Source organism: Micropterus salmoides, unplaced genomic scaffold (assembly GCF_014851395.1).
Source record: "Micropterus salmoides isolate LMB-PRFRI ecotype aquatic unplaced genomic scaffold, ASM1485139v1 Ms_hic_scaffold_2118, whole genome shotgun sequence".
NCBI classification, from domain to species: domain Eukaryota; kingdom Metazoa; phylum Chordata; class Actinopteri; order Centrarchiformes; family Centrarchidae; genus Micropterus; species Micropterus salmoides.
In genome coordinates, this window is record NW_024041283.1 from 1 (window position 1) to 13221 (window position 13221).

At 40.8% G+C, this 13221-nt stretch overlaps 1 protein-coding gene across 1 annotated transcript in view; it reads left to right on the plus strand.

The window, feature by feature from the left end:
• Window positions 1-271: 271 nt before the first annotated feature.
• LOC119916709 (tensin-3-like) overlaps window positions 272-13221 on the plus strand; it is a gene marked incomplete at its 5' end in the record, with an annotated part of 38396 nt that continues 25446 nt past the window's right edge. Inside the window, 5 exons of the mRNA XM_038736699.1 lie at window positions 272-407; window positions 657-722; window positions 3436-3540; window positions 7606-8303; window positions 8338-8548. Of these exons, the coding sequence (XP_038592627.1) occupies window positions 272-407; window positions 657-722; window positions 3436-3540; window positions 7606-8303; window positions 8338-8548 (1216 nt within the window). The remainder of the gene's footprint in view (window positions 408-656; window positions 723-3435; window positions 3541-7605; window positions 8304-8337; window positions 8549-13221) is intronic.

Genomic DNA, 13221 nt, shown 5'->3' on the forward strand with positions numbered 1-13221 from the left:
ACAATTTTGAAATGTCTGACCTGTAAAATAAAGTGTGACCATTTAATTTAGAATAATATGTTGCAAAGTTCTTAAAATATGGCTATTTATCTCACACAATATAAAAAGTAATAAAAAATACATCGTAAATATTAAGAAAAACATCACAACTTCCCACAGTTCTCATTCATTAACCAAATTGACTGGTTATTTTGCTTTAATATACTGACTATGTACAAAAAGGCATGACTGTCATGGATTAGAGTTGCACATACTGTCATTTTCTCTCTGATTTCAGGTGGTTTGTTATGACAAAGATAACCGGTCAGTCAGCCGCCAGGTTGTCTTCCGTCTCCAGTTTCATACAGGCCTTGTACACGGACACACCCTCAGTTTCTCCAAGGCGGACCTCGACTGTGCCAGTGAAGGTATTTTAACCTTCTGTCATCACTGCCAGCTCAGATACTATCATTCTCGACTCTGCTGCAATATGAATCTTAATCTGTAACTGATAAATCCTTCAGCCTTTCTGCCGCCCACCACCAAAGTAAATAACCTACCTGAACTAACCTTGGACCTCTTATCAGATTTGCTGGAGTGCAGGTGTGAAGTACACATGGAAATATGCCCAGTGTGCTATGTTTACTGTCTGATTTTTATAAAAAATAATATTCCAGATCCCCGGTTCCCAGAAGATGGAAAAGTGGAGCTGTTCCTTTCTGACAGCCCTGAAAAGATTACAGGTAGACTTTCTCTCACAATGATTTTTACATTTTACACTTACATAAAGAGGGCAAATATAAAACATCGCCACAGTGAACTGGATAACAAAACAGAGAAGAGAGTTTCAGATGTTCTTCAGAGGTTTTGCCAAGCTTTGATCTAGGACCCAAAGTATATTGGCTCAAAGGTTTCATACTTCTTTTGTTATTCAACGGAAAAAAAGATTAAAAGTACAGCTATGGGGCTCTTTGAGTCTATGCTTAGGCACAGAGTTCTTTAGAGCTTAATGTAAGCATGTTAACACACTAACATGATGATCTTTAGCAGGTCTACCATCTATACAATTTATACCATCTTAGTGTAGTATGTAAGCCCAAAGAGGCCATACATTTCCTTTACTCTGTTTTGCCATGGTAATGAGTTAATTTAATTAGTTTTCTCGAGATCTTGAGTTATTTTTGTCATTATCTCAAAACAACGATGTTGTGTTCCAGAGATAAATGGATAATTTACTTGAGATCTCGAGATAACAAGACTTTTCCCCCAAGATAATGACATAATTAATTTGAGATCTTGAGAAAACATGACAATAGTGGAGTCTAGGATAGGCTATCCAATGATTGCAGGAAACATTATTCAGTGTAGCGATGTCAGAGGAGCAGGAGTATATCTCTTCAATCAAGGCCTGAACTAGCTTTATCCTTGCAGATACAGATAATATACACATTAGTGTGCGTCATAAGAAGATCGTTAGCAAGGCTATAGCTTTATTGCCGGTCTATCATTTTTAATCCATTATTGTTTTCTCCAGATGTCAAATTAATTATTTCATTACTCCGGGAATAGAACATTTGTTATTTCAAGGTAATAACATAAATAACTCGACATCTTGAGAAAACAAATTAAATACTCATTATCACGGGAAAACGGAGTAAATAAATGTATGAATGCATGGCCTCTTAGGGCTTTCATAGTTTAGCGTGTTTGCATGCTAACAGTTTCACAAAGGACAGCTGAGGTTGATGGTAATGGTAATGTACAAGCGAAGAGAGCGGCATCTAGAGCATGCCTCTGGCGACCTCGAGGCATAAGCTAAAAATTCATGCTTAAGTTGCGTGCAGTTCTTCTTTGCTACCAACTGCATCACTGTCATGTCAAATGACAATGCTGGATGCAGGAAGAGCTACTTGGTGAACTCCACTTTCTCTGTAGGCTAAATAAAAGAACTGAGGAATTTATTGCTTCATTTCACTGCATATTATCAACACTGATCTACATAAAATGTGATGAATTGTCCCTAAAGCTACTGGGCTTTGTGCAGAAGGTTTGAATAGGTTTTTATTAAGAACCATCTGTGGTACCACCAAACCCCTCCACCTCTATGGATCCAACCCAGGGATCCTGAGATGAAGAAACACACAGATTGCACATGCACATCAGGATTATTTCATTTTTTTTACCAACAAAAACTTCAGAAACTGCTATAATTACATTTCAGCATCTAGGAGCTTTAAATGTTTACAATGACTTGTACAAAAGTTTTCATAGTGACTATCTTGTTGGAAATTAGTTCCAATGAACAATTCACTGTGAAGTCTTTCGATTATCCGGAGTAACTGGGACCCTGATATCTCAATATTTCATCATACAGAATCAAAACTATTTGCATTTCCATTAGAGATAAACCAATACGTCTTTTTTTATAATTTAGGTGACCTGAAACTTTAAAGCACAGTAACCTGAAATCTACATTTACCTTAAAAAAAAAAAAATCCTATGAAACTGTGTGGTTTCCAGCGTTTTTGGATTGGGGCCGCTTAAAACAAAGAAATGTCTACTAGAGGCCCCTCATCACCAGTTCAACAGGAGAATTATACATCCTTGTTTTAAAAAAATAACTTTTCGAAAATTGGATTTTTTTTTTTTTTTACATTTTTGCTTTCCTGTTCTGTTAATCATCTCGCGGCCCCTAAAATCTATCTTGTGATACCATGACCCCCACTTTAAGAACCACGGCTCTAACTGATGCATACAAACACCTGGAGTCCCAGAACTGTACATACTCACACATGCTCAATAAACACTCATGCACACAGACATTATTTGGGCTACAAATGATGATGATGAACGAAGAGCGCACCAAGCTTCATTGTGTCTCCTAATTCAAGCAGAAGACACAGAAATGACTCAGTCTGAAGCAGTACACCTACGTGCGAACACACACACACACACACACACACACACTACTCCTGAATGAAAAACATATTCATCAAGTTCAACAAACAGTCACCCAGGTGGGGGCAGTGTTGGACACCAGAAGGAGGGTGTAACAGCCAAACTGGTCCTCAGCATGCACAATCACACTCCTTGCCTCTCAACAGGAAGTAATATGAAGGATTATCACACACACACATCTGACAGGAATTCAGATTGCAGATACTGTACAGACAGGCGGGGAAAACCACACACACACACACACACACACACACACAGACACTGACGGTCAACTACATGTGGAAGCAAAACCCACGTTAAAGCCCACACTAGTAACTTAAATCAATTTTTGAATGAGATCTGAAATCAGCTTGTGTTATTGTGCATTCGTAGTAGGCTGTGTGTGGTGTGTGTGTGTGTGTGTGTGTGTGTGTGTGTGTGTGTCTTAGTGTTGTTTAACTGACTCCTGACCAGTGCTGCCTCTTTGTCTGCTGGTCTGTTTGTCATTTCCATGTACAGGCAGAGAGCTTTGGAACAACGGACGCTGTGTTATGGTGGACTATGACACCTTGGAACCTTTGGTTAGACGAGATTCATTTCAAGGCACGTCTTCGCTTGATACAGGTAAGGTGCATTTCAACTTTTTTTTCAGGAATTCCCCACTTTCCCAATTCTGTTTCTTTTTCTTTCACTTTCTTTTCCCCATTGTTTTGAATTCCTGTGGTGTGACTTAATTATTAGACAGGTTTCAACAGGGAAACAATGTATTTGAAGACACAGCACATTGTGGGCACTAAATAAACTTGTCTGCTCTGCTCTAACATAACCTTTCTGTGTCCATGGCCATAACACATGAGAAGAGGTTCAACTTTCCAAATGTTCTTTTCTAAGAGAAGTTCTGAGGGGTTGACTTTTATGGAGGGAATTTAAAGATTTTAATTAATATTGAGAATGTTAGTAAACTGTGATAACTAGATGACTTTATGTGCGCACTTCGTATGGACAGAAGAATTAATGAATATTAGAATATGATCTAAAATATTGCAATGTAACTTCAATCCTAAAGATTTTTTTACCTTCTTTTAGCTCATGTTTTTGGTTTTATAGCACATTTACAGGCCTTTATAGTTCATTCTCAGTGTTGCCAGCTGTAAAAGGCAGCTGTTTTGAATAAACAAGCACTGATTAACCTGCTGTACGCTACGTGCCCAGCAGCAGATGGGCACAGTTAGAGACTAGCTGGTGAAGAAAAAGGAGTAGCAAAGAGCTAGATTTTTTTCAGGAGTTGGTGGAGACTGAACCAAAGCTAAAAGAAAGTGAATATTGGACTTTAATTCATCAGGGGGGCAGAAACATGACTCCATATTAATGATTATGTTGTGACTGCTGGATGTGGAAGTTTGCCATCATGTCAGCCATAACAACTTTAAAAGATGATGCGTCTTTTTATTTATTTTGTTTGTAGTGGAGGTTTTCTGCCCCCACGTGGCCAGAAATATGCCTCTCTGGCTGCTCTTCAGAGGTTATACCCATTGTGGGTGCAGATCCAGTCTTAGACTTTCTGTTTGGACTCCAGCCTTCTATGTGGTCAGTGCTGTGGGTAATTGTCTGGTCATCACTGTGACAGCTTACAACTGTTGTGGTCACAGAGGCCTCTTTCACGTTCCTGGAAATGGGTGTAACAACAATCATCCAGACAGCAGACAGACGAGACCTGTGTATTTGGAGGTGGCTGTTTTCCAAAGAGTTTCCATTTAGTTAGAATAACTGTTCACACACAGAAAAACACAAACACAAAAACACACATCCAGACAGCTGAAACAATCACTTAAACTGGCGGTTGCGGTTTCAGTTCCAGCTGTTTTATGCCATTGCTAAATCTGCTCCACCAGCCATGTAATTTAGATAGACGAGCGTTGGGAGAGAAATGCTGAAAAGTGGCATGTAAACGCTCACATGAATGCGAACACACATGGCCATTACGTTTAACCGCCATCACACACCCATGAGCATAATGAGGATGCCAGCCAGTTAGCAATGCCGCTAGTTGCAAGAATGTTGTTTTCAACCACAGGTGGTTCTACTTTACCCTCTCAGCTCACTCACACCCCTCCCCTCCCTCTCGCTCCCTCCCGCTCCCTCCATCTCCCTCCATCTCCCCATCTTCTTTTACCATCTCCCTTTCTTCTCTTTCCCTTTATCTACTCTTCTGTCTCCCGTATTCTAGTGGTGCGTGTTGCTTTCAGGTTCAAGTTGCAGGTTGCAATTTGTCCAATATGTCCCCATCCCCCCTCTGCACACAAGTCTCTCCAGAGCCCGCCCCCATGTTTACATTCCCTTCACCATATTTGGCCAGATCGAGGTCCTTGTGCTTTGTGTTTTTTTACTTAATAGTGCATCATGTGTGCACAAACTCTTCCATGTGTGTGTGTGTGTGTGTGTGTGTGTGCTTGCATGCAGTCTAGTGAATGATCCATCTTCATTTTCCTCCTACTGCTTTCCCCTTAGACATAAAAATGCATGAGCGCACACTCTCCACATTACCTACCTGTGTCAGCCAGGACAGGATGCAGGGGGAGGACAGGGGGGAGGGAGGAGGCAAGGCAAGGCTAATTTTGTAGTGACGGAGAAGGCGGGGATTCATAGTGCAGGGACGGAGCAGGCGTGGAAGGAGTGCAGGAGTGACATGAGAGAGGGGGGAGGAAGAGGGGTGGGGGGGACACACGGGGGGGCTGTTAGCACCTTAAGAGAAAGAATGTTCTTCGCTTGTCTTCCTGTGGCAGCCTGAGAGACAAGAGAGGACGACAGCAGAGGAGGGAAGGGAGACTTCAACTAAGCTTGGTCTGAATCTTTTAAGCCTCCCTTTTTCTGTCCCCTCATCCTTTTTATTCTGTCCTCGTCCTTCTTTCCCTCCAGCTTGTCATCTGTTGCTCTTTCTCTGACTCCGAAGGGAGGCTTCCGCAAGCATTTCCATCCTGTTTCTAGTCTTCAGCGGGAACAGTGAAAGTTTACTCCTGGTTGCCGGTGAAGTAAGCTGCTTTTTGATGCTTGTTGGGAATGGTAGCGTGTGTCTTTTTATTGAAGTGATGAAGTTCTTGAAGTATTGTGAAGTTATATGGTGTGTTTATCAGTGTGTGAATGTAGTACTCTGCATCTGTGTGTGTGTGAGAGACCTTATAGACCAGCTGTGAGATTTTACCATGCATGTCTGGTATTTGAGTTTTATTGCCTCTCTGGACTTAAGAGGCTGTGCTCCTACTGCTCTGGTATGTACTGTATGTATTGTAGCAGTCACTGTACTAGGCAGTCTTATCTCTGTAACAACCTTTATCAGAACTGAACTTGCTGTTTTAGATATAATCTAGTATATTTACGGGTATAACTGACAATTATTTCCATCAAACGATTATTTGTTTGGTCTTTTTGTCCAAAACCCCAAAATATTTAATGTACAATTATAAATGACAAAAAAAGCAGCACAAGAAGAGAACAGCTGGCATTTGTGTTTGAAAAAAAAAACGACTTAAACAATTAATCATTTATCAAAACACAATCACTGATTGAATAAAGTGATAAATACATTAACTGTTTCAGTTCTAGTATATTTCCAACTTGCTACAGACAGTTAAAGTATAATAAAATATGTTTGTGTGCATGTGTGTGCAATCAGCTCTATCTGACCTCAGGTAGACGTCTGTGACAGACACATCCTTTGCGTGACACACGTACACACATATGCATCTGCCAGCACACACAAAGAGGCTCTGTGTTATCTACATGGAGTGTGTCTGGAGTGATGGCTGTGGTTCAACAGGTGGTGCGTTTGTGTGTGTGTCATAGTGAATCATATACAGTAGTGGTGCAGGTATGGAACCATATGCGCCACGAACCTCTTCAGTTTAGTTCAAATTTTAGAGTTTAATTTTGATTTACTCACTAAAATATTTCTGAGCAGCATCCTCTGTGCAGCTGCCTCAATCCAGATTAGAGAAAATAGGATGATAATTTGTGAAACATTTGGCCTGAGCTTTACCTTTAAGGCTACATACATACACATGGAACTCCAGCACACTTTTTGGGGAAAACTTTTAAACCATATTAGAGCTGTTATTAGATCAATTACATTACATTATCAAAAACTGTATCTGGTTCCAGCTTCTTATATGTGAATATTAGCTATTGTGAAATAACTATCCCACCACTAACTATGACCTAGATGAAGAAGAATCTTTAAAGACATCTGAATATTAACAGGTTTTCTTGATTGCAAATTAAATATCTTTGGGTTTTGGCCTATTAGTCCGACTAAAACTTTAAAAAATATATATATGTTACATTGGGCTCTGTGATGGATTTATTATTATTTCGTAGACCAAATGATTAACAAGTTCATCAATAAAGGAAAAAAAACATTATTATTAACATTATTATCAAACATTATTTGTTTGAAAATGTTTAATTATTATGTTCTTCTAAAAAGACAAAAACTGAATGTCAGTAAAAGATAATGCAGAAAGGTGGAAACATAAATATGAAGTAGCATTTACTTAGTAGTTTGTTTGTCATCATGTCCCCCTCACTTCTGACACCAAATATACACTTGCTTCAAATAGGTCACATTTGCATCTGTTTTCTCTCTTCTGTCAACAAATAAACTTTATTCTGACCACAGTGATTTTGTCTTCACAGTTCCACCTCATATCCTGGACCCTGGAACTGATAGTTTGTGTGCCAGAGTGAGGAAGAGGAGTAGTGAGGAAGGATCTTCATTCCCCCTGGCCACCATCAGCCCCAGCTGCAGTGACCGAGCTCCATCTGCCAGCAGTGATTCAGGCCTGTCTGTTGCCTCTCAGGGGCAAACCGGAGCCAGACAGAGGAGAGAGGCTGCACAGGACACGTGCTCCCAGGCAGGGAAGCTAGTCTCTGGAGTGGATTTTGAGATTGCTCAGCCTCTTCTGGAGGCCATGACTGAGTTTGCTGCCAGTGGAGGGGAGGGGGAGATGACTGGAGATGAGTCTGGATTGGGAAACACTACCAATGGAGAGGCGTCGTCAAGCGAGAGGGAAACTGATATATTAGATGACGAGGATGAAGTAGATGGTAAAGCAGCTCCTGCTTTAGACTTGCCAAGTTCAAGCAGAATGTACCCCCTCTCCTCCGAGAACCTGCCTGTAACTCAAACTGAGTACTCCACACACTCCTGGGTTCGGCAGCAGATGGTTGATGTTGTGACTAATACCTACTGTGAAGTTGACAGGGAAGAGAGGTTGAGCTGGTTGAGAAAAAAGAGGCCGCCACCTCTGGTTGCTCCTGACACACCATCTCGAGGAATCAGCAGCAGGGAGGCAGTGCAGAGAGGGCTGGCGGACGAGGACTCCACACACAGCGTCACACAAAACACAGATGTCACACAACATACAGTCTGTCAGCGCTACGCACAATTTGTCTTGCCAGGAAGAGGAGCTGGAGGCATTAAACACAGACATTGACGAATCTATAGAGCAGCTGAACCAGCTGATTTTAGATTTGGACCCCACCTTTGTTCCGGTTCCAACCCGCTGTACCCCCCTGTCCCGCTGTGCCTCCCTTCACACCAACGGCCTCAGCCACAAGGGAAATACCCACCAGTTAGGTAAGACGTAAAGAAGCATCACACCATAGAGTAAAAATATTACTTTTGTGGAAGTGGAAAGTAAAACACCTTCAAGAGTAAATGACACATTGCTTTTAATGTTTCAGCCATGTTATTAGCATATATACCTATGTCATTCCCATCAGCCTCAGCTATGCTTTGTGATTAGTGCTGATTAGCAAATGCTAGCATTCTCACATGCTAAACTAAGATGGTGAACATAGTAAATCTGCTAAATATCAGCATGTTAGCACAACACTGTGAGCATTTAACTCAAAGCCCTTCTGTGCCTAAGTACAGACTCATTGAGATGCTAGCTTGGCCGTGGACAATGACCAGTGCAAACAGTGCTCCAATCGTTTGGTATTTTCCTGACCTTGAAACTCTCGTTGCTCATCTGTGTGGTATTTTGGTGTCCAATGCAGAATGCACAGTGCACGGAGTGGGAAGAAAAGCGTAAACAGGCGGGAGATTGTGTCAAGTGTGGCAGCGCAAAGCCAGTTGTTCGTGTTTTGGTTGTAATGTGTCCACATGTTTTTGGAATCACTCAAATGTGAAGAAACTATTTTAATTTAATACTCCCCAATAGCTGCATTTATATCGGCATCACAAAGTAATGTTTAATGTGATTAAAGCAGGGACGAAGTCAGTCTGCATTGATCTATAAATTAATATGAGTTTACAGCTGCTTTATAGTATATGAAATGCTATGTCATTACGCATGGCTGTCCACTGTGTTTGCCTTGATTTAATTACATGCAAATGACATGCACACATCAGACAGGTCCGTTATTCCTCCGGTTTATGCTGGAGACATTGGATTACTGGAGCTCTGGCACTTGTCATTGAGCTTACTTGAATAGGGCCTTTAGTGTTGTTCAAATGGAATTTCTCTGGGCTGAGAGCACCACAAACAACATTCCATTGACCAAGGGTGGCAGCAGATGTTTAAGAGGCTGATATTACAAAACCTCAGTACTTAAAGCCAACATCTACATTGCTAAATGCTGCTATGACTAAACATTTATGTATTTTGGGTACACTGACCCTTTAACTTGTTTAATTATAATTGCACAGTGCCTTCATACAATTCTACACAAAACTGTCCACTGTTAAATAAAAACTGTCTGAAATGCCACACGAAAAAGAAAATATATGTGTGCCAACAAGCTGGTGGGCAGATGAAGCTTGTCGGCTGGACTTTATATATTATATTGTAGAGCTCAGTTCAACCTGCACATACAGAGAAGCATTTATAACCCAGACTGAAGAATCAAAGCACTGCCTGATTGTGGAAATCTCCACCTGAGAGAGGGGAATACATCTGCATTTGTTACAGAAGGTGTGTTTGTTAGTGTGGATAGTGTTTGCTGAAAGGGTGGAAGCATTTTTTTAAACAGGTAGTGGGCATCCCTGCAATGTAAGCAGTGTGAAATCAGGACCTCTGCTCTCCACACAATGATGTGTTTACAAGCTGTCTTAATTTAAATGGAAATAAACAGAGCTTCAGGAAAAGGTTACATAAGAAATGTATGTGCAAGACAGACCAATCTGACGTCTCACCACAGTGAAACTCAGGATGCCTAATGCCTAATGCCATCAAAACATAATCCACTGACGTAATTACAGAGCCTACAGCTTTGCCAACAGCTGAATGGGATTAAATTAGTTACTTCTTATCAGCAAAGATTCAGTCAGGGATGTTGGAAACTGTGAAACACTGATATTAGTAATAATGCAAAAACTTTCTCATCAGCTCATAACAGGAAAGAGCTCAAAGCTTTATCAAACTAAAATATAGAATCTACTCTGTAACTTCTGATTAAACAATAATAGAATAGTTCAAATCCTGATTAAGAATAGGAAGTTTTAAAAGCAAAGTTTTACTATTTGGGATCTGGTATGGGGAAAAAAATTCAAGTCCCTCAGAAGCCACAGCTGGTGTCTGTGCCTCGGGGCAGATTAATACACAAGAAGGCCCCACCTGTGCATGGGCCCCATTTGCCAAAAAAATACTCACATTTGGATAATAGATTTGTGTAAATTTGACTGTCCCATATCTGATGATGCTATGTGGGAATGCCCCCAATCAGTACTGTAACACAAATCCATTTTAAGCGTAAAATAAAGTGAAACATTTGCAGCCAAGAAATAATGTGTGTCCTGCGTCAAACGTCTCACAGGAAGTAGACAGGACTATAAATTTCATATAGCTCAGGAAATGAACCTCCTGGCCAAGTTATCAGAGAGTTATCAGTTCAGAGATGCATGCAACAGATGCCTGTTCACACATCAATTTGTAATGGTGACTTTCAAAAAGATACAGGCCTGCCTGTCTGCAGTCTGTCTAGATCATGACCCTAACATGAACAACAGTTGTGATAAAGGTTGAAGACTATCAGTAGGTCAGCGGACTAGCAGGTCACAGTTTACTATTACACATTAACAGTGCCTCTTAAGATAACCTGTCCTAACACTGTCGTTAACACACTGCTTATGGGATTTAGGGATTCAGGTATCTTGTAATTGGTTTATAACATTCAGATATCTGATCTCATACAGGCTACAATATAATTGGATGCAATTCATATATATATATATATTTATTATTATTTTTTTTTATTTTGTTACAACTGTTTCACTGCCAGTTGTAACAAAAAGCCATATTAATATCGGGTATGATGAGAGACACTAATTAGTGAGTTTGCTGTGGTATGAGTTTGAGGCTATATTCATGGTAAAAATGTTTGATTCTTTTGCTCACTCCTGACATGTGATTGATTTTACAATTATTCTGCTAGTACCTTCAGTTTCAGCTGGTTAGGTTTCGTGGTTCGTACATCTGTGCTCTGGGAGTTTTTGGTGTTGTGGTGGCGTTTTACTACTCTTCACAATGGCCACTGTATCATTGCAAATGAGGACATGGGTCTCACGCACATACATACTCATGCTTAACACACGGTTTTATCAGTCAACATTTCTTTTTTTTTTAGTTCAGCCAGTTTTGAACATGTCGTTTAAGTTCATTTAACTTGCTCTCCTACCTCCAACATTGAGCTTGCTAACTGCAGCTACTAGCAGCTGACAGATGAGTGTATGAAGTGATAGCAATGATTCACTGATAAGCGGTCTGGGTCAGGTTGTATTGGAATTTTGTTCTGCGTCCAGATTTATTCGTATTTCAGCCCAGAATACGACCGCAGACCTCCTATTGAGCACTTGGGATCTACTGTAATGACTGTTAAGTAGTGGAAGAATAAAGGATTGTTTTTGGTTGTGGAGTGGATCGATGGAAGTTGAGTTTGAAAAGCTAATTTTTGTCCATAAATGAGTTTCAAATTATATCTGTTTTAGTCTTACTTATGTTCTTTGTGAAGCCTTTTTGCTTAAAGTGCTAGCTTGGTAAATACAGTGCATTTTACTGAAGACTGACATTAGACTCGTACTTCGTCATGAATCTGGTGACTTTGGACCAGGCAGCAACTGTACAGGGAGTGAATGTCTATATAACTCAACAGTTTAAATTATAGTAAGGCATAAAGTTATGCATAACTTTGCCTGCACATGTGGCTAGCTGCTAGATGGTTTCTGTTAGCACTCAAAACTCAAAACAAAGTTAGGTTTTGGGACTTGATTTGGGACATCATTGTCCACACTTTAGACTCACTTGTGACTTGCCAAACAAAATGCATTCATCCAATTATTGCCAACTGGAACCTGAACATGTCCCATCGACGATGCCTGTTTTCCAAACGTCAGCTCTTCTTCACTGTTTTTTCTCATCCTGGCGGCACATATGACAGATTTACTCTCGTATCCACTGGGACGCGACCAGGAGGAAGACGCACATTTCTGCTGTGACCTCCATCCCTGATTCATTTTCTGTTCGAGGACTGTAGGTCATAGGTGTTCGAGTGATGTCATCAAGCCCCAGCTCTTTACATGTAGAGCAGCTGTTCCATCAAAGCTAACCTTAGAGTGGCCCGATGGTTCATATTGGAGCTCCCGACAGGCGAGAGCTGATGAGGACGGCCATGGCCGCTCCTGAATCGTGTCAGACAGGTTCTCTGCTGTGGTTATCGTTGAGCCACGGCCATGTGCCACGCAGCTTCTGACCTCTGACCCTGCATTTTTGTACACCATCAACTAGAGGTCTTGTGGTTCTTCTCCTGATCATGGACTCTAAGCACAGGAAAAGGAGTATGTGTTTGTATATTGCAGGTCAGCGTGTTGGTCAGGGGACTGATATCTCCCAAGGACATATTTGAACCAGTAACATTAATATTTCACTGCTTACACTGTGTGTATGTGTGTGTGTGTGTGTGTGTGTTTGTAACCTGTTTTTCTCAAGGTGATGTTTTGTGGCAGGAATTTGTAAGCGATCAGGAATGCGTTTGAAGTTTGACACAACACTTTGCTCTCCAGTGTGTTTACATCATCTCCATCTCATAACCATGGAGTTTCAGTCTTAAAAAGGGAAAAGTACACAACAAATGTAGTTGGTATCGCTTGATACTCCACACTGTGAAAAACCTAAGTGGAAGAATCCTCAGCAGGCCTTCTGGTGCAGCAGAGTAACAGGATTAGTTTCAGTTGGACTAGCTTGGCCTTTCATGTGATTTTGAGAAGAAGGATGATCACAGTGAAAGCTGAGCTCACAATATTCCAAATTG